At 42.6% G+C, this 22,825-nt stretch overlaps 1 protein-coding gene across 2 annotated transcripts in view; it reads right to left on the bottom strand.

Moving 5' to 3' along the window:
- LOC122795868 (hippocampus abundant transcript 1 protein-like) overlaps window positions 1-22,825 on the bottom strand; it is a gene marked incomplete in the record, with an annotated part of 997,490 nt that overhangs the window by 299,361 nt on the left and 675,304 nt on the right. For both annotated transcript variants that reach the window (XM_044064280.1, XM_044064281.1), the window contains 1 exon segment: window positions 5,401-5,472. In XM_044064280.1, the coding sequence (XP_043920215.1) occupies window positions 5,401-5,472 (72 nt within the window).

The following is a 22,825-nucleotide window of genomic DNA, read 5'->3' on the forward strand; positions in this document are numbered from 1 at the left end:
CTAACAGGTTGATGCAGACATTCACCTGGAACTGCAGAGTCAGTGAGGAAATCTCTGGTGTTCTGCATTCCAAGGAAAGAAAGAAGGGACAAATGAAAAGTTTGGCCTGAGTCTTGAGAAAAGCCACTGCAAACTTGTCAAAGCCAAGAATACGGTGATAGGGGTTTGCTTCAGTGTTAAAGTTCTTGAATAAACTAATAGACATATTTCTTTCTGGTCTTATATAAGATAAAATAATCACTATTTCATGTCAGGAAACATCACATACTGGGAATGAATACTGGACCTTTTTTTAACAGTAGAATCTAGCATAACTTCAGAGGGTTCCAAGGTCAAAGCAGGTGTAAATCTCAAAGGAGAGGGGGCCTGGCTCAATAGGATCAGCTTTACCAGACAGTGCTTTCTTAGGTTCATAGGTTCATACTAGGCTATCTGCCCTAGGGCATTTACAAGCCTAGCCAGAGTGTGTTTGGCTTTCGCCACCCATTTTAAAATGAATTTTGCTATACCCTTTTTCGAGGTTTGTATACTGTGCATCTGTCTAACAGTGACACAGAAGTGATACCCGGAGTAAATCTACGATCTCCCATCCACTCATCAAGATTCCTCTTGAAGAGAGTCAATGAGGGACTCTGCCTAACCTGGACTGGGATTTTATTCCAGAGTGAAGGGAGCCTCTGGGTTATGAATCTGTCCCTCCAGCATGTCCTATTTATTTCAGTGCTGAGGTTCAAGTCTCTCGAGCGCGCAGCTTGATGGGATTTGGATTTTCTGAGGTGCAGCATGTCCATTAATTCCAGGTTGGACATGGCTTTATACGTCAGGCACAGATCGCCTCTGAGCAGGCGGTATGCCACTGAGTAGAGCTGGAGTTTCTTTAACCGGGCAGCATATGGCATCTGTTTGAGCCCTTTGATCCTCTTGGTGAGGTACTTTTTGGGTCTTTCCAGTTGCTGCAGGTGTCTGGTAAGGTACATCCCAAAAGAGGCATTGTACTCAATTATGGGCCTGATGAGGGATGAGTAAAGAGGCACGATGACCTCCCCTGATCTAGATGTGAATCCCTTCATGATTAGGTGGGCTATATAAAATGATTTTCTAACCACTTTGGCCACGTGGTTGTCGAATGAGAGATTGCTATCAACTTGGGTCCCCAGGTCCCTAATTACTTCTTCCGTACTTAATGGATTACCATCTATGTGGTAATTTGTGGGCACTTTGTTTTTGCCAAAGGGGATGACTATACACTTTTTGGCGTTTAGCTTGAGGCCATGGCTCTGGCACCAGTTGTCTGTTTCTATGAGACCCTTTTGTAGGATGCTTGTGTTGGCTGGAGAGTCGATTATGGCGCCCAGTTTGCAGTCATCTGCGAACTTGGACAGCCACAGTCCTTCCGTGTTGGTCTGTACCTCCGAGAAATATATACCGAACAAGAGAGGTCCCAAGACTGAGCCTTGTGGGACGCCACTTGTAACTGGTTTGGAGTCTGACATGGCTCCAGCAATTCTAACCATGTGGGTTCTGTCCTTGAGCCAGTTTGCAACCCATCTAGTGACATAGGGGTTTATGTTTAAGCTGGTGAGCTTATCTATAATGCCAGAGTGAGGTATTGTATCGAAGGCTTTTGCGAAGTCCAGGTAGGCTGTGTGGACCACCTTCCCCTTGTCAATGGCCTTGGTGACTGTTTCAAAGAAATCAACCAGGTTTAAGAGGCAGGATCTGCCCTTAACAAAGCTGAACTGGGTAGGATCCAGTGTCTGTAGGTCCCCAATATCTTTATTTATGAGGTCCATGATGATCCTTTCCATAGCTTTGCAGACCAAGCTAGTCAGGCTTATGGGGCGATAGTTTCCAGGATCCGTTGAGGCACCACCTTTGTGGAGAGGGACCACTGTTGCTGTATGCCACTCTTTGGGTACATATCCTGTAGTAAGGCTGAGATTGAACAGTAGTTTTATGTTTGGGTTTAGTTCTTCTTGGAGTTCATGCAGGACGCAGCCCGGGACACCATCTGGTCCCATTGATGCTGTGTTTTTTGCTTTGGAGAGGGCGGCTCTTACCTGAGCATCTGAGATGTCAGGGGGCAGCACTCTGCTGGGATAGATATTTGCCCTTTTGGTGGGGAAGCGGGGGAGAAGTTTGCGCTGAACCTGTCAGCTAGGATGTTGGCAATGTCTGTGGGTCCGGTGCATTTTTTGTCATTTTGGACTAATTCTGAGCATATCTGGGAATTCCCACCCAGGTTTCTAACATAACTAAAGAAAGCCTTGTGATTATCCTTAGTGTCCTGTGCAATTTTTCTCTCGAAGCTGGCCTTAGACGATTTTATGAGTGCCCATAGTTTTTTGCTAATACTGATCAGAGATGCCTTCCATTTTTGGGATTTTGCTCTATCATGTAGTAGCTTCCTCCTTCTATTGTATAGTTTTTGTTTATGGCTGGGGTCCACCAGACAGGACGCCTGCCTTTGGAGGATTGGGTCTTGGTTTTGTTTGGGATTGCATGATCCATGCATTCCTGGAGGTGTTCATACAATGCGTTTATAAAGGATTCTGCGGTCTGGGCCGTATTTTCCACAGGCCCGGGGGCTTTGAAGGATTCCACCTCGGTTTTGAGGAGTGTGGAATTTGCTTTAGAGAAGTTTTTCACTGTGGTTTTCTGGGCAGGGGATGGGGTCGGGATGTGAATATCTAGTGAGATTAGTTTATGATCTGATCTTACCAGTGAGGGATACACTTCTGGTCTGGAGCATAGAGTCCCCATGTTGGTGATGATCAGGTCCAGTATGTTTTCCCCTCTTGTGGGAGTGGTAACAAGCTGTTCCATAGCATTTGAGTTTATAAATTCTAGGAACCTTTGGGCTAGGGTGTTGGAGCTAGAGTAATGCTCCCAGTCTATGTTTGGGTAGTTGAAGTCGCCCAATATAATGGTGTTTGGAGAGACCTTCATATTTTCCAGTGTTCTCAGGAAGGCCGAGTGGGGTTTCTGGGTTTGGGAGGGTGGTCTGTAGCAGGCTATAAACTGGAAGGCAGTTTTACCCACTGTTAGTTGCACATGGATAGTCTCTGATGCTTCGTGCTGTGCCACCAACCTGGAGGTGTGGGTATCTTTGACGAATATTGATACTCCCCCTCCTTTTGTGGTTCGGTCCAAGTTTTGGGGCAGAAAAACATGGTATGAGGTATAACCTGGCAGTGCTGGGGGTGCTCTCGGGAGCCTTGAACCAGGTTTCGGTTACTGCACAGATATCGATGTTCTCCATGCTAAGGAGAGTTTCGGGTGCGTGCATCTTGAGGTTTAGACTTCTGGCATTGAGTAGCATTACTCTTAGTTTCTTATCCCTTGTGATACCTATGGAGGTGGGTTTGTCTTTTGAGCCTTGCCTAAAAAAGGCACTATAGGGGTAGCAAGAGCCTTTGCCAAAATGCGAAAGCCCAGGGGTGACAGGTGCAAGCCGTCCCTAGCGCAGCATCGTGGCTTGTCGAGCATGTCATCCCAGGCTGACAGGCATTGGATCCCCTTTGAATGACACCAATACTTAAGCCAATTGTTGAAATTGATCACCTTGTCTTCATATTGTGGCATCATTCTTGGTGAGGGTAAGATGCTACTCAAGGTCAGGGTCATACCGGCCTGGGCTACATGCTCAGAGAGCTCCTCACGCCTCTTTCATGTAGTCCAGGGAGGTATGTCTCAGGTCATTCACACCAGCATGGACAATGACTGAGTCATATTTGTACTTGCCTTGGAGTGACCTGAGTGCTTGTGTTATGTGGCGGATCCTAGCGCCCCACAGGCAGCTCACCATGACCTTCCCCTTGTTCAGCCTGGTGAGCGGGACTTCAGTGTGCCTGACGATAGAGTCACCTATTACAAGTGTATTAGGTGTGTTGTTTTGCCTTAAGGGCTGTGACTGTTCGGCACACTGACTTTGTGAGCTATGTGTTGCACGTGTTTTGTTTTGGGGTAGCGGTTGCTTGGGTGTCTGCTTTGGTGGTCTCTGTTGCTTAGGCAGATTTTTATTTAGAGCCTCCGAATATGTTTTTGTGTGTTTATGTGTTTGGTTTGCTGTCGTGGTAGGTCTATGTGAGACTGGAATTGTAGTGAGTGTGGTTTCCTTCTCCTCCTGACTGGTTACACCAGTACTGAGTTGAGAGAGCTTAGCCTCCAGTTTGGCTATATGGTTGCATCTCTCACAAGTGAGAGTTAAGTGTAACCACAATTGACCGTGCTTATTTTGAAATGTCAAGGCAAAGTACTGTGTATAAACAGTGCACTTTAAGGCAGTATTCCCCACACCATAAAAATGATTCATATCAGTCCTGGAGAGAAAACCTCTTTATGAAACTTTCAGAAACTGCAGTCTACTTTGAATGAAGGACAGCTGCTTAACATAATACAAACAGCAAAAATGAAACAACATTAAGAAAATACCTTACAAAAACAGTGAGTCAAGAAAACCTTTTTTTTTCATTATACAAAAATAGCAAAGTATTAAAGGTTGGCATTGGCCCAGATAAAAAGGACATTCTTGATATAGTAAAGTACTAAAACAGCAGAAAAAAATGTTAATTCAAAATAAGAACTAGAGAAGTACTACAACAGACAGCAACTACACATGAGCACTTTTCACAAAAATGTTGTCAGACTAAGGCCATTTGAAATTCAGCTGAGCTGTAGTATGACAATGAAGATATGAGCACGACTGGCACTGATGTGCACTGTGGGCTAGGAAAAGGTATATGACAGCCTATGAAAGTTTTGTCTACCAAAGAGCCCAAAGACCTGCATCCTCCTCCTCACTATTACGTAAGGCTGGATTTCTTCTTACCAGGCTAACAACTATCGTCAACTAGTAGTGAATGACTGAATGTACCTCGATAATGTACAGTAATACCTTTCCACAGATGTTATAATTGTTTTACATAACTTCTACTAAGCAAAATAATGCAAAAATTAAGTAGACTATTTACTTCTAGAATGTCCAAGATATATTTTTAAAAAGTAAACACAAGTATACTTAGCCAACATTATTACTTTGGGCTACAATCAAAAAACAAAACTGAATTAAATTTCAGTCTGGAAACAATATTGACTTAAAATTTCTGCAGCTGGAAAAATAGTAGATCTCGGCAGCAGTGGAAAAGTTATGGCAGATGCACTGTAAAATCAAATGATAGCTATGGGAGGGAGAAAACAAATCAGCTGAAAAACTATGGAGTCAATGAAACAAAATCATCTTTAATCTGAATACTACAACTGCAGGGAAGCATTGAAATTCTGCACAAAGTAAGCCTAGTATACATAACTCTTCACACATTTGGGGCAATGAATTTGTGAATCTGGGTTTCTGACATGTAAAGTGTACTACAAAGAGATACTAAATATATAAAAACGTACTTGTGCTACTATAGATAGGATCCCCACTACAGCAATGAATGCTGCAATAGAACTGGAAGTAAATCCTATAACCTAGAAGAAAGAAGAAAAAAAAACAATTTTAACAGTGAAGTACTATTACAGAAGTGAATCACATATTTAACAGAAATTACTTAGCTGTTCTAGAAAGCAATGCATTTACTTTACATAACAATCTGAATATATGACAGTACTTCAGATCCACAAACAGACATAATATAAAGGATTATGAGCGGTTCACTGATCATAACCAGATTATGTGTTCTTGACATGGATGCAAAGTAATTAACCTTGAGAGCGAAGCTCACAAGGAGAATTTATTGGCATCAATGTCGAGAACACATAATAAACAGGTTATGATCGCCAACCCAATTATAATTCTTTATAGTGCATGGTTTTATATGCTCCATGTATTACTGGTTACAGAATAAAAAAAGTGTTAAAGCCATAAAGCACTTAGGGGGGCACTGTCAGAAAGGCAGTGTAATGCTTCCCGTTACATTTACGCTCACCTTTCACCCCCTCTCAACAGCTCAGATTTTTGCCTCATTTGTTTGGTCCATTTCTTAAAAAGTCTGTGGTTGCCAAATCATGGAGAATTGAGGTCAATGAACAGGGACATACATTTGAGTTTCAGAGTTAGTATCTTTTACGGGGAAAAATATTCCGGTGAAAACATCCTGTTATAATGGGTCTATATTATAACATTTAATTTTATAAAGTTGGCATGTTATAATAACGAACCAGTTTTGTCGAACGCTGAAAACAGCGAAGATGCAGGACACCAAATTCTTTCCCAGGGAAAGAATTTGGTGGGCCATTGCTGTGGCTTTGCTGTTTTCAGCGCTCGATATGTTGGAGCGTTACGGGTCAGGTTCAGGTAAGTGTGCGATTGTGTGTAGGTTAGGGGGCAGGTTAGGTGAGTTAGGGTTGGGGAGCAGGTCAGGTAAGTGTGCGGTTGTGTGTAGGTTAGGGGGCGGGTTAGGTGGGTTAGGGAGTGGGTGAGCGTGCGATAGTGACGGACCTTAGGGTTAGGGTCAGGTTAAGGTAAGTGGATAGCTAGTAGTGCATGTAAAGTTTAGTTTAGGTGTAGGATTTTAAGTGTATGTGTGTGGACTGCTATTTTTTTGTGTGTGTTTGTGTTGTGTGCATGTTTCTCGGAATAGTGATTTTTTTTCCCCTGGGAAAAAAAAAATCGCTATTCTGACTGTTCGATGTTTGCGGATTTCGATGTTTAGGGTTCTATATTATAACATTCGATCTTTGTAGATTTCAACGTTATAATATAGACCAGTTATAATAGCTACTTTCAAATTTTGTAAGACGGACACATTATCCCCTTGGATATCAGTACTGCCACTGTTATTTACTTGTCATTAGTGGCAGATTTGACTGCCTAGAGCTAGATCTGACCTTAGCAACTTAAGGAGCGGGTGCTTAACAATTGTAATGATAGAGTCTCACGCCACTTTAATGCTCAACTGATTTGTCATTTTCAGAATTTTAGAGCATAATCACATGCACCACATAAATATTATAGTGTGTGTATATATTCTGACGACATATGGTAAAATAAATACACATACACTTACTCAATGTACACATTTATCCTAACAGTTGACCCCAAATAAAGTGCTTAAAAACACACATCAAGTATGTGTGTGCATATATATATATATATATATATATATATATATATATATACACACACACACATATATATATATATATATATATATATACATATATATATATATATATATATACACACACACGTATATATGTATGGTTTCACTTCAAAATGTCAAAATCTCATAACATCTAATTTCAAAACAACGAGACCATAACATCTAAAACTCATAACATCGAATTTCATAACATCTAAAATGTACAATACGTAGTAGTGTATCATCAAACATGTAAATGTTATAGTTTAATCTGTTAATCTTGTGGTATCACTATGAGATAGTGTTGTTTTTATTTCTATAGTTATTATTTATATAGTGTTTATTTTGCCATACAGGTAAGTGTTGTAGACATTAGGTGTACATTCTTTATGGTGATCATGATAAAGTGAGGTTAGGAAAATAACTTTTTCCCCACTGTAGTGCTATCTCGAAGTTGGTATATTTAATTTAGGGGGGAGGTGTGGGGGGTAGAGCCCCCCACATGGGGGGGTGCAGGGGGGGTTTCTCTCCCTGCAGAAACATAGTAAAAAGTGTGTTTGTTAGTTTGGTGTCGTTAGATGTAGAGGGGATGTTATTTTCACGTGATTGGTAAAGTTCGATGTTGTGATGCACATTTTAGACTTTTAGATGTTGTGGGTTTTAGATTTAGATATATATATATATATATATATATATATATATATACACACACACACACACACACACACATATATATATATATATATATATATGCACATACATACAGACACATCTATATAAGAAGTGCAAATTAAGCTAAGAGAGTGAAGCATCAATGATGCAGAACAGCTGAAAGCTAATGAAAAAGTATAGCACATTTAAAAGTGCATAGTCAAGCAGCAGATAGGTGCACTTATATATATATGCACATACATACAGACACATCTATATAAGAAGTGCAAATTAAGCTAAGAGAGTGAAGCATCAATGATGCAGAAAGTACAGTTTTGTACCTACCATAAATGTAGATGTCCGAACAGGATAGCATCTGCAGTCATAACAGATGGGTTGTCCTGTCGTCAGGCAGCCCTTCGGTCGGCCGGATTCCAAAGTCTGGGTCTGGCCTCGGCTGGTGTCGCACTTCACCCGACGTCATCTCTGCTGGTCTTCGGGTATAAAGGCATCAGCCGACGCCATTTTCCTCAGTGTTTCTTGCCCCAGATGCCAGTCGCCCTCTTGGAAAACTAAATTTTGGGTAAATGCCAAAGTTTCCAAAAAAAATAGGCAAACACAAAAAATAAGCATGTATGTACATATATACAAACAAATACACCACAAGAGGTCCCCAGCTAGCTATTAGGAGGGTAAATACCCTAGGAATACCACAGAGGGGAAGGAGGGTGGGTAATCCTGACTGCAGATGCTATCCTGTTCGGACATCTACATTTATGGTAGGTACAAAACTGTACTATGTCCTTCAAGGATGCATCTGCAGTCATAACAAATGGGTAGAATACCATAGCCAAACTAGGGGAGGAGGAAGAAGAATTATGGTGTAGTTAGGATCCCTTGCAATACAGCAGTGGCAAACCCTGCTCGGGATCTAGAGTATAGAGGTAAGTTATAATGCTTGGCAAATGTATGCACGGAGGTCCAAGTAGCCGCCTCAATAATGTCCTTGGTTGCCACTCCTCGTAAGAAAGCTGTGGTAGTGGCTGTAGCCCTTGTAGAGTGAGGTCTTATGTTCTGTGGAATTGGTTTTCCATGGTAGGAGTAACATAATCTGATGCAATTTCCTATCCACTTGGAAATTGTCTGTTTGGAAATTGCTTTTCCTTCCTTCCTGTTGCATAGGCCACTAGAAGCTGGTCAGTTTTTCTATTGCCCTTGGTTCTGTCCAGGTAGTAGCGCAACTGTCTATGTACATCCAAGGTATGCAGCAGTCTTTCCCCCCTGTTCTGTGGATTGGGAAAGAAGGTAGGTAGGTGGATTGCCTGGTTTAGAGACACTCTGGATACCACCTTAGGCATAAATGTAGGATTAGTTCTCATGGATACTCTATCTGGATGGAAGATTAGGAAGGGTTGTACTGCCATTAAGGCCTGTAGTTTCAAAACCCTTCTTGCTGAAGTAATTGCCAGTAGGAAAGCAGTTTTCCAGGATAGGTGTTGAAGATCTGCTGTTGCTGCTGGTTCGAATGGAGGGAGTGTCAATTTTTCTAGCACAAAGTTCAAGTCCCATGCTGGTAATGGTGGTTTCCTAGGAGGTTTTACATTCTTGATTCCTCTGAGGAACTGCCTGAGTAGAGGATGTGAGAAGACAGGGGGATCGAAGCTGTATTCTGCAGAAATAGCTGATGCATGTATCTTGATGGAGGAATAGGACAGGCCTGTATGGAGAAGCTCGGCCAAATACTCCAGGATGTTGGCAATATCTATCTTTGACACATCTTTTCCTCTTTCAGTGCTCCAAATGACAAACCTTTTCCATTTCCCTGCATAGTTCCTTCTTGTAGAAGGTCTGCGGGCCTCCAGGATAATGTCTTTAACCCTTTGGGATAAATCTGGGTTAGTTGCTGTTATGTAATGTTCCAGGCAGTTAGTTGCAGAGTTTTTAGATTTGGATGCATGATGTTGTAGTCGTTCTGAGTTAACATCAAAGGCATCAGGGGTAGCGTCCACGTTCTCCACCGTGACATGCTCCTCAGCAATGGATACCAGTGTTGTCTTGGCCAATTTGGAGCTATCAGAATTATCCTTGGATGCTCCTCTTTGATTTTCAGTAGTATCTTGTGCATCAAAGGAAGAGGTGGGAATGAATATGCTGTCAGGCCTTTCCAACTGAAGGATAGAGAGTCCACCTTCCATGCAAGTGGGTGGTATGTCCTTGTGCAGAATTTCCTGAGCTGGTGATTGATTGGGGATGCGAATAGGTCTATTTGTGGCATTCCCCACTTCTGTGTGATGGCCTTGAAGAAGTCCGGGTGTAGCATCCATTCGTGAGCATCCGAGGTAGTTCTGCTTAACATGTCTGCTAGGATGTTTTCTTTTCCCGGTACAAATATTGCCTGTAACTGAATGTTGTAGCTCAGAGCCATATTCCATAGGTCCAGAGTCATTCGGCATAGGGGGTATGAATGAGTGCCTCCATGTTTGTTGATGTACCACATGACTGTGGTGTTGTCTGTCCTTATCATCAAATGGCCTTCTTTGAGGAATGGTCTGAAATTCTGGATTGCTAGTTTTACTGCCAGCATTTCTTTTTGATTTATGTGCAGGTGCAGTTGATCTGGGGTCCATAATCCTTGTATGCATTTGTCCAGCATGTGGGCCCCAACCTAGGTCTGAGGCGTCCGTTGTGATGGTTTGGCTTGCTTGAAAGTTGTGGAAGGGCAAGCCTGGGTTTGACTGGCATGCTTGAGCCCACCATAGGAATTCTTGTTTCAGGCATGGGATTAGTGGTATTTCGGTTTCTAAGCTGTGCCTGTGTTGAGACCATAAATTCTTTAGGTACCACTGTAGTTTTCTCATATGCAATCTGGCATGGGGGACCAGGATTATGCATGATGCCATGAAGCCCAAGGCCTGCAGTACTTTCCTTGCTGTTAGTTTGTTCTGCTTTGTTAATGCCAAGAAGTAATGAGGGAGTTGTTCTTGTTTTTCTGCAGTTAGGAATGCCATTTGTTTTACTGTGTCCAATTCTGCACCCAAGAATGTTTTTGTTTGGGATGGTATTAGTCTTGACTTTTTTAATTGACTGTGTATCCCAGGGCTTGTAGTAAGCAAATGACTCTTTGTAAGTCTTTTGTCAGTTTGTTTTTGTTGTCCGCTTGCATCAGGCAGTCGTCCAGGTATGGATAAATTTGGATTCCCTGTAGCCTGCAATGAGCGATTACTGATGCCAGGCATTTTGTGAATACTCTGGGCAGTAGATAAGCCAAAGGGCAATGCTGAGAATTGATAATGCTCTGATCCTGCAAGAAATCTGAGGTATCTTCTGCAATTTGGTCGTATGGGGACGTGCAGGTATGCCTCCTTGAGATCTAGAGTTACCAGCCAACACTCCTTGCCCAGCATGGGAAGAAGTTGCTGTAGGGTCAGCATTTTGAATTTTGGGACAATGATAAATGTGTTTAAAGGCGGACAGGTCGAGAATAGGTCTCCAACTTTTCTCTTTTCTTGGTACTAGGAAGAGTCTGGAGTAGAATCCTTTGCCCTGTTCTGTTGGTGGTACTCTTTCCACAGCTCTCATCTTTGTTAATTGAGCTATCTGCTTTAGAGCTTCTGTTTTCTGATTTGGAGGTAGGTTTGGCATTCCTCTTTTACTGGTAAGGTGTGGAAGTGAAACCTGTAGCCTTGGTCTATGGTCTGCAAAATCCACTTGTCTTTTGTGATATAGTGCCAATTTTTGAAAATAAGGCTAACTTTCTGCCTAAGGGTGCTGCTATTTGTTCCCTGGTAGGCGGTGTCAGAGCCAAGTCACTGTGATTGTCCTGTTGCGTGGCAGTGGTTGTGTCTGTGCCTCGCTGGTTATTGCCTTGCCACTGGCGTCCTCTGTAGGCACCTCCTCTGGATTGATTTCTGCCTCTGGAACGTCTATTCCTGCCTCTCTGAGATTTAGAGGAGTCTGGAAAGGACCAATTTTTGGAAGGCCAGTTCCTGCTAAACCTTGGGGGCTGAACCTGTAAGAAATCTTTAACTGTTTGTACAGATTTTGCCTTCTCTTCCATTTTCATCATTACTTGCTGAGCAGGAGAACCAAATAGACTGGCCTTATCCATAGGAGCATCTAACAGCTTTGCTTTAACATGATCCGGCAAGACCTGTTCTTTCAACCATGCATGCCTTCTTATAACTGTGCCAGTCATGGCTGATCTAAATGAAGCTTCCAGTGCATCATAGCCACATTTTAAAGAATGGTTACTACCCTGCTGAATGTTATTCACCATTTCTAAAACATATTTCTTATCTAAGGAGTCATCAGAGGACAGTTTCTTAGTTAACTGATCAAGCATAAACTCTTGGTATTGGATCATATGAAACTGACAGTTCAAAGCTCTAGCTGAAAGAGTAGCAGAGGTGTAAACTTTTTTACCCCATCTCTCTAAGGACCTGGATTCCCTTTCAGAAGGAGAGGGTTTTTGCTGAGGTCGAAGCTACTGCCTTAGGCCCCTGGGAGATAGTCTCAGGATCTGCAAGTGGGGCCTTGTATAGGTGGTGATGAGTGTCCGTACCCTGTAAAACCTATCTGGTTTGGCGGGGCTGGAGGTAAAGTATCAGGAGCAGTGCAAACATCATTAAATGCATCATCCACAACAGGCAGAACTGGAGGTATAGCTAAGGGCCTATGTTGCGGTAAGTGTAGAAAGGTCCTAAGCCTTTTTCTTGAATCTGAGAAATCTTGTCCCTGCCATTGGAATTGCTCTCTCATGGCATGTAAGGTTTCCCCAAAGGAAAATTCCTCTGGTGGAGAGGCAGATGGAATAGATTCTTCAGCATCGGAATCTTCATAAGTAGAAAAAGGAGCCTCTGGATGGTCTGTAATGTCTGAATCATCAGAAGAATCATCTGAGGACACTGGCTCTGGGGGCTCTGCTCTAGGTCTCTTTTCTGGAGGCTGAGAGGCCCTGTCTGGGTGAGATTGGGATCCCCTTATTAAAGAGATGAGATCCTCTGCCAGAGTAAGCATTTGAGAACTGGAACTGGGCCTGTGTGAGGGGGGGGCTTAACAGGCACTGATTTAGCAGTTTTGACTGCTTTAGCCCTGGCAAAGGCCTTAATAGACATGGCTGCAGGAGGCCTAGCAGCACCACGTGCTGGGGTAGAGACATCCAAAGGGATGGTGTCTGATAATTCTATAGGAACCACATTAGTAGGCAAAACTTCAGAGGCAGATTCAACTAGGGTAGCAGGAGCCTCGGTAGTAGTCATGGATTCGGCTGAAGATTGACCCGTTTGCTCGGTTTCGGCCGAAACCGAGACACTCGCGGTTTGCTTAACCGTGGTTTCGGCCGAAACCGCGGACCGCGAGTGTCGGTCTTTTTCTTTGCGTTTTTTAACAATTTGAGAAGTCAGAGGATCCGACGGCATAATGTACGCAAAATCTGAGCCGAAAAACTGTTCAGCAAACTCCGACAGACGCCTAAGCGTTCGTCGGTTGAAGGAAGCACAGGCTAAACAGGCTGCTACGTCGTGGTCTGGGCCTAAACAAGGTAAGCAGTAAGAGTGGAAATCTTTATGAGGTATTTGTTTCCCACAAGTTAAACAGTTATTTACTTTTTCTGACATCGGCTGAGGCAAGAAAGAGTCCCCAACGGGGTACTTAGCTTTTTAGAAGTCTTCGGAGTAGTATTCGGTAGTAGTAATCTCTGGATCTGACCGACCGGCACTTGCGAACAGCTTCTGCTTCGGGCGCCACGCGGCAAGAAAGACTGAGGAAAATGGCGTCGGCTGATGCCTTTATACCCGAAGACCAGCAGAGATGACGTCGGGTGAAGTGCGACACCAGCCGAGGCCAGACCCAGACTTTGGAATCCGGCCGACCGAAGGGCTGCCTGACGACAGGACAACCCATTTGTTATGACTGCAGATGCATCCTTGAAGGACATCAGCTGAAAGCTAATGAAAAAGTATAGCACATTTAAAAGTGCATAGTCAAGCAGCAGATAGGTGCACTTATAGGAGTCTTCAGCTGGCCTCCGTGGGTATGTTCACTCTTGGTGCATTAACAGTATACATCTACACCTTTGTTACATCATCAAAGCTACACAAGTTTTCTAAATCTACCACATTTATGCTGTTTAAGAATTAGTGTATGCAATGCACACACAAAACACAGACACTCTCCCCAAAAATCTACCTCACCTAAAGCAAATTACATAAACCTAAACTTGCACATAATTTAAAGAGTACAATAAAATAAAATAAATACTGCATCAAAGGCTGCATCTCTCCATTCACTCCAATGTATTAAAATAAAAAAAAGTAATTTGACATACTGCAAAAAAGGAAAAACGCACACAACCACTCAAAAATAATGCTTGCCCAAGTCAAACCCCTAGAAGTGAAAATTGTTCATATAGGCGTAAAAAAGTCTAAATGAAATGAAAACTAAAAAAGTGACTACAACTAAACAACTAGACTTGTGAAACTAAAATAAGATAGGCAAATGACAAATCCTGATATAACCTTTAGCAAACTACTAAAACACATTAAACAGTGAAATGCTACTACAAACACATACACAAAAACAAGCATAAAGACTTAACTAAAAGTCCATGGAAGAGACACCCCACTCATAAAAATATGTGAACTACCTAAAGCCCTATTTGTTACAAACGCATGCAATTAATGCAGCCCAATAAAGTCAAAGGTAAACCGTAATTTAACATGAAAAGTATGCATGTGGTGGTCATAAATAAACATAATATGGAGAGGGGTCCAGTCTGGATGACACGTAAAATGTCTTGTATCACAGGGTCAGAGAACTTACTTAACGATTTGTGGCTTTGCCATTAATCATAAAACTCATTTCCTAAATCTACAGTACAAGTCACTTCATGGATCTCAAACCAGATCCCTGCACATACCCTATAAACATGCCCCCATATGCATCAACATAATTTTCCACATCTTATGTCTGTTATAAACTCCCCAAGCAATCAAAATCCCTGTGATTCTCAAAGAGTGGACCAGACTCAAAATAGACTGCCTACTTGAAATTAGACTGCCCAATGTCAGAAAAACTAGAAACCTGTCATCTGAGTAAGAAAACAACTTGCTGCCTCTGGTTTGCCACAACCAAACTTCAAGAAGGATACGCCAAGTGGAAAGTGGTATTCCAATAGAAGCAAGCAGATAAAACAATGCAACTATAGTGATCCATACAGCACAAACACACTAAGTGTGTATAAAAAAAGTACAGTTAGGTAAGAACCTACCAAAACAGTAGATGCTCCACTGATCCTGTTAAATCACTGTTAAAAGTATTCCAAACTTATGGGTTATCTCATCAGATTACACGGACATACAGCTGGGATACCAAAGCCAAAAACATGTTTAGGTAGAGTCATACGTATGACATATTACCTAAGCCTGTGGGTGAGAGGTTACATAAGTGGATGCATGAGCATAAAACCTGAGACCATCTCATGAAGCCCGTGACACTTGAGGATACTAGAGTAATTGGTCAGCTAAGGAAGAAAACTGCACCCCCTCAGTCCATGAAAAGAGGCATGCATAGACCGAAAAGGAAGACGGCAGGGTAGAAAGGAATATTGCAACAGTGATCAGTAGGATACCTACTGTTATGTTAAGTTTTTAACCAACTGTGCTATGTCCTCCCTTAGATCACTGTTGCAGTATTCAAAACTGCTGGGTGATTCCCGAAGCTCGGCTAGTATTGACTGGATGAGACACAGGCAAGTTGTCAACCAAGGCAAGTTGTCAACCAGTTCAGATAGGACTGATCTGGTGAAGGCAGCTCTGGAATTAAAAAAAAAAAAAGCATCTACTCTGTAATGTTTGGTAAAAATATGCACCAAAGACCAAGTAACTGCTTCCAGGACAGCTCTCAGGTCTACTGATGAGGCCAATCCTCTGGAAACATGCCTCTTCACTAGTGAAAATAAATAATTGTCATGGTGACCGATATAATTTATCTAACTTGGTTTCTTGGAAGGAAACGACTGGTCAATCTTCCAGATAGATTTGGTCTTGCCCAAGTAAAATCTGAGCAGTCTATGCACTTCCAGTGGGTGTAAGATTCTCCATCTTCCCTTATTTTGTGGATTAGGAAAGAAAGTAGAAAGATTAATGGTTTGATTAAGAGACTGTTCATTTACTACTTAAGGCATAAAGGGGGAGTTGGCCCTCAAAGACGCACTGCCCTTATGGAAAGTAAAGAAAGAATGGAGGGATGTCATCAGGGCCAAGAGCCCGGAGACTTGTCTAGTTGAGCTACAAGTGTGTGTTTTTCAAGTACAGAATTTGACAGAAGCAGAGGCTACTGGTTCAAAAGGGGGAGAGTGGGTTTTTCAAGAAGAAAGTGTGGTCCCAAGAAGGCAAAATAGCTTTCCTAGGTAGTTTTATGTGGAGGACATCTGTCTAGGCTAGAGATAAAACCATTTCTGAAAGAAGAGGAAGGTCGAGAGGTAAGCAAGCAGAAATGGCCAAGACGTGCCTTAATTGAGAAGTATGCATCAGCTTTTAATTACTCAACAAATAAGACAGAACAATGGGTACACCTGTTTGCAAAGGATCCTGTTCATAAGCATGACCCCCCCCCCCTCCAAACTGCAAATCTTTTCCATTTTGATATGCAAGATTTTTTGGTAGTAGGTTCCCTTGCTTCTTTGGGAACTTGTAGCACGTCCTCAAGATTCTGATCCATTTCAGGCACTAATTTACTATCATTTACACTGTCAAGTTAACAGAAGACAGGTTGGGGTGAAGAAGTGAGCCATTGGGTTGTATGAGCAAGTCCACTATGTGAGGAAACTTGTGCTGATGACCTCTGGCTAGGTGGTAGACAAGAGAGAACCAGTGCTGCCTTAGCCAAAAGGGGGTCACCAGTAAGACCTTTGGTTTGTCACTAAATATTTAGCAAGAGATTTAGGAGAAGTGGAAGGTAAGGGAAAGAAGAACCTCCCATTCCAATCAAAAGATGGCATTCATTCTCACTGCTTGAGGATAAGTAGTTCTGGTGCAAGTGTGAGGAAGCTGTTTGTTGTAGATGGGGTAAGTAAGTCCATCTGTGGGATACCCCATTTGTGGACTATGTTGAGGAACACTTCCCTGTTCAGCATCTGTTCTTGAAGGTCTTCTGTTGATCTGCTTAGAAAATCTGCCAGGACATTGTCCTGTGAAATGTAAACAGCTTGGAGGGACAGGTTTGCATTTGTGGCCTAATTCAGTGCCATAAGGGTTAGTTTGCGTAGCTGAAAAGATCCAATCACCTCCTGCCCCACTTGTTTATATGCCACTTGACCGTAGTGTTGTCTGTGAAAATTCTGAGTGGGCCTGGGGCCCAGGAGTTGGGCAAGATTTGCAGGGCCTGAATTAGTGCCTGTATCTCCTGGGTTGATGTGCCCAGACCTTAGATTTGGTGGCCAGTGGCCTTGAACTCTCAGTCTGCAGAATCTATAACCAACTCCTGCTGTGATGTCTGCACTTTGAAAGGCAGGCCTGGGTTGAGGTTTACCTGTGATACCTGTCACTGGATTTCTTTTTTTTAAGCAGGCGAGTAAAGAAATATTGAGTCTCAAGAGGAGGAGAATACTAGAAACAGATGGATTTCAGGTACCACTGGATCCTTTTCATATAGTGTCTGGCAAAGGGGACTATGGGTATGGTTGCAGCCATGAATCCCAGTGTCCTGAAGATTTCTCTTGCAGTGCAAGTCTGAAGGGTTAGAAGAGATTTTAAGTAACGGGAAAGACACTCTACCTTGTCTGAGGTAGGAAACCTGTATGAGTTTGGTGTCTAGTCTGCAGCCCAAGAAAATCAAGTATTGGGCTGGTTACAGTGTGGATTCTCTGAAGCTGACTGAGAACCCTAGACTTTGGAGGAGAGAGACGAAGTTGGGACTAAGTAAAAATGTCCACAGAGAAGGTACTTGTATTAACAGGTCATCTAAGTGGGGGAATATCTGAATTCTTGAGTACTGCAGAAGGCTATGACTACAGCCAGACACTGTAAAAACATAGAGGATGTAGAAAGTCCAAATGGTAAAGCAGAGAACTGAAAATGAGATGAGAAAGCCAAAAACCTCAGAAATTTCCTGAAAGTAGTTTGTATCAGAATGTGGAGGTAGGTGCCCTTTAGATGCAAAGGCACCAGACAGGCTTGCAGAGTATAAAGGCAAAATGAGTATGGAGAGATAGCATCTTGAATGAGGGGACCTTGATGAAAGGGTTGAGAATGGACAGATCCAGTATAGGTCTCCATTTTACTTCTTTTCTTGCAACACAAAATAGTCTTGAGTAGAACCCTTTTCCCCACATACTGCTGTGGGACAGGTTCTGTTGTGCCTTGGACAAGTAAGGCTTCAATAATGGGAGAAGAACTTTATCCAGTTAGGAAGTGGAGGAGGGATGCCCTTGAATGGAGAGACTTCCTTCCAAATCATTCTGTAACCATGTAGAATAATGAAAAAGCAACCATATGTTTGTGGCAATGAGCTGCCAATTTCTCACAGATGAGGTTAGTCTTTTGGACAGGTGGAGCGGTAGACCAATGGGGAAGGAGGAAAAAAAAAGGGTGGCCAGGCTGACATGTCTGGGTAGGAAGACTTTTCTGATTTTGAACCCCTGTATTTTTTGTCTTGGTATCTTTTCCTAAGCATACTCTTGGCCTTATGAGGGGGCCTTGATTCCCTGACAGAAAAGGATGCGGGCTTCTTAGGGTAGTTTCTTTGGTATCTGGAAACCAAAGAAAAAAAAATTTTGTCTGCAATCCTTCATTAGTTTCCCCACTTCTTATAAGGCTGAATTAGGGTCAAATAAAATATCCCTATTCAAAGAAAACTTTCGTAGCTTGGCTTTAATGTCCACAGGAAGGGACAAAGCATAACCATGCATACCTTCCAATAACAGAACATGTAGCAGTTGCTCTGAAGGAAGCATCCACTAAGGCATAGCTGCATTTGATGCTATGTCTAGCCACCTGTGAGGCCTGAACCACCATGGACATGGCCTTTTATTTACTACCTGGCCCTTCCATTGAAGCCAAAAAAGAAGTTATGCACTCACCATACCATTCCATGTTTGTAGTCCATCTCGGCCTTCATTCTTACACATGGGTTCGAAGCTGATCCTCGGCTCCAACTCAGCCGATTACAAAGCTCGAAGTCTCTAAGTTGGCTCGTGGCAAGGTAGGTATCTCATAATGCACTAGTAAGAATCCCCAGATCTTGTTTCCTGCTGTCTATAAAAATGATAGAAGATATTTCCATAAGGAAAAACAAAGATGAAAGGTCTCCAACCCTAAGGAAGATAGACACCATCTTGTCTCCAGATCCTCCAGGGATACATGGACGGGGGTAGGTCCGTAAGAATGAAGGGTGAGATGGACTACAAACATGGAACATTATGGTGAGTACATAACTTCTTTATGTTCTGTAGTCATATCTCGCCTTCATTCTTACATATAGCACAGCGTCCCTAGCAACTTTCTCTCGGGTGGCTCATGGGAATATACTCCCAAGAACTGTGGAACCAAATGAGGCTCTACCCCTGGAGGCCAAGTCCAATTTGTAATGAGTAATAAAGGTATGAGGGGTAGCCCAAGTTCCTGCTGCACATATACTGTCCATTGGAATTCTGGCTTGAAAAGCGGCAGATGTGGAAATGGAACTGGTGGAATGAGCTTTAATTTTAAAGGGAAATTCTTTGCCATTAGAAGAGTAAATAAAAGACATGCAATTTGAAATCCAGTTTGATAATGTTATTTTGGAGACTGGCATTCCTTTCCTCATTTCTGAAAAAGATGCAAATAATTGGTCTGATCTCCTAAACTCTTTGGTTCTATGTAGATAGAGCCTTAACTGTCTGTGTACATCCAGTTGATGAAACTTATATTCTGCTTTGTTTGAATGATTTGGAAAAAAGACTGGCAAGTTCAATAGTTTGATTCATATTTGACTGAGAACAAATCTTGGGGACGAAGGAAGGATTAGTGCAGAAGGAAACTCTGTCTCTCTGAAATTTCAAGTAAGGAGGTTTGACTGAGTGTGCTTGCAGCTCTGACACTCTTCTGGCAGACGTAATGGCTACCATAAAAATGGTCTTCCATGACAAGAACTTTAAATCACAAGTATGAAATGGTTCAAACGGCAGTGAGGTAAGTTTTGAAAGAACAAAATTTAGATCCCAGGGAGATGTAGTTTCTTGAAAAGGAGGTCTTAGTAAGGTAGTGCCTTTCAAAAATGATCTCCACAATCTATGAGCCATAAGATTAGGTTCATGTTGTCCCAAATGAAAATTGGAAATAGCTGCTAACTGAACTTTGATTGTAGCAGCAGCTGATCCTTGATGAAAAAGTTTGGTTACAAATTCTAACACCAAGGGAATGGAGGCTGTGTATGGATCTATGTTTTTAGCTCGTTCCGAGAGAGAAAATCTTTTCCATTTGCTAGCGTACAATTTTTTCGTAGAAAGTTTATGAGAAGACGTCAGGATATGTGTAACTGCAGGGAAGAAATCATGAAGCCTGCTTAGGGATGGAAGTGGAGTGGCCATGCTGTCAAGCTGAGGGTGTGGAGACAGGGATGGAACATGCCTGACATGTAAACCAATTCTGATGGTCAGTAAGGAGTGATGAGAATCATTCTGCTTCCCAAGGTCTTTGCTTTCTGGATCACTTTCGATATTAACGAAAAGGGAGGAAAAGCATAAAGAAGTCCCGAGGGCCAATTGTGGACAAGTGCGTCTCTCGGTGTCTCCCACCGGGAAGGGGGGGGGGGGGGAGTAGCTGCTGCATTTGGTGTTCATTGGGGTGGAAACAGATCGCAGCAAGGCTGTTCCACCCATTTGTGGTAAATCTGTCCCATGACTTTCTGATTCAGAGACCACTCGCGAGGCATCAAGATTGCCTGCTGAGCTTGTTGGCTATCACATTGGTTCTCCCCGGGATATGCATTGTAACTAGAAAGCATTGGGAGGATATCGCCCACTGCCAAACACGAAGGGCCTCTCGACATAGGGGGTAGGATCTTGTTCCCCCTTGTTTATTTATATATCATACCACTGACATACTGTCTGATTGGATTGACATTGTCCCAGGAGGAAGAAAGTTGTGAAGTGCTTGCAACGCTAGTAGCACTGCTCTCATCTCTACAACACTGATATGCAAGTGAGCCTCATATTCTTTCCATGTGCCTTGGACTGTCCTTCCTAGATAATGGCCCCCACCACCTTATCTGGGAGGCATCTGTGGTCATGGTAGCAATGGGTTGGCGAGGAATGAATGGTGTCCCTATTGTTAGTTGATTGGACTGGATCCACCAACGAAGGTCCTTTTTAAAAGATTCTATTATTAAAATGGGATGAGACAGAGGCAGTTGCAGAAGAGACCACTGGGAAAAGAATAGGCATTGTAAAATTCTCATATGTAGTCTGGCTAGCAGAACTAGAGTTATAGTAGAGGCCATGATTCCTAGAAGTTTGATCACAGCCTTCGCTTTGACTTTGTGTTGGGGAAGCAGCCTGTATATTTGTTGTCTTAGATTTTGTATTCTGTCTGAAGGAAGGCGAGCTATCATTGAGACTGTCTATTTCTGCGCCTATAAAAGTCACACATTGAGAGGGCGATAAGGAGGACCATTATAGCACTGGGATCTCGAGCAATGTTGGGATACCAGCTTACAGAAATCTTCTCTGAGCAGTATGTGTGAACAATCTTTTATCTGAATTCCAGTGACTGAAAACATGAATACAAAGCTGCATGGAAATACAATGCCTGGCTAAAAGAGCATCAGCCAAAATAAGATAGTGCTTTTGAATAATTCCTCTCTATCAAGGCATAATTATTAATATAAGCAAATATTTATGTTGAAAATAATTCCTCTAATAATCAAATGTCAGACAACAGATGCAAATGAGAAGTTATGTACCTACCATAACGTTCCATGTTAGTTGTCTTCTCTCGCCTTCTTTCTTGCTGGATGGGTTCGGAGCCGGTCCTCGGCTCCGACTCGGCCACTTACTAAAGCTTGAGAGCTAATTTTACCGGCTCGAGGCAACCCTATATCCCATGATGCAAGGCGATGACTACCCAGATCTCGTTTGGTAGCTAAGGAAAATTATGCAATATATTCCTCCAACTGGAGAGGAGGAGGAAGAGGTAATAATAATAATCCCCCGAAAAAGATCAACCTGATCTAGTGACACTAGTAAGCTGATTAGCTGGAAAAATTGGATCAAGACTCTTAAAGGAAGAGGAACAATCTTCTCAGTCTGACCAGGCTAGGGGGATGGTGGGTGGGACGCAAGAAAGAAGGCGAGAGAAGACAACTAACATGGAACGTTATGGTAGGTACATAACTTCTCAATGTTAAGTTGTCAATTTCGCCTTCATTCTTGCTGGATGGGACCGTGTCCCTAGCACCTCTATCCTGGGTGGCTCAATGGAACAGACTCTTGAGAACGGTGGAACCAAAATTTGCTCTGTCTCTGGAAGCCAAGTCTAATTTGTAATGCGAAACAAAGGTATGAGGAGAGGCCCATGTGGCTGCTGCACAAATAGTGTCTATTGGAAGTCTAGCCTGAAAAGCTGTAGATGTAGCTAATGCTCTGGTAGAATGGGCTTTTGGCCTAGAAATCAACTCTTTACCTCTGAGCTGATAAATGCATGTAATCACAGAAGACAGCCATCTAGATAGGGTTACCTTGGATACTGGAAGGCCTTTCCTGTTCTCTGCATAGGATAAAAACAGTTGATCAGATTTCCTAAAATGTTTGGTTCTGTCCAGATAATATCCGAGTTGGCGGTGAACATCGAGATAATGTAGTTTTTGTTCCGCTCTATTAGAATAATTTGGGAAAAAAACTGGAAGATCAATAGATTGATTTAAGTTCGTCTGCGATGCCACTTTGGGTAAGAAAGACGGATTAGTCCTTAGAGAAACTCTGTCTTTGTGGAAGATTAAGTAGGGAGGACGAATGCAGAGGGCATGAAGCTCAGATACTCTTCTGGCAGAAGTAATGGCGACTAGAAAGAGTGTCTTCCAAGAAAGAAAGTTCATTGAACAGGTAGCCGCAGGTT

Source organism: Protopterus annectens, chromosome 2.part2 (assembly GCF_019279795.1).
Source record: "Protopterus annectens isolate FY-2018-M chromosome 2.part2, PAN1.0, whole genome shotgun sequence".
In the NCBI taxonomy this organism is placed as follows: domain Eukaryota; kingdom Metazoa; phylum Chordata; order Ceratodontiformes; family Protopteridae; genus Protopterus; species Protopterus annectens.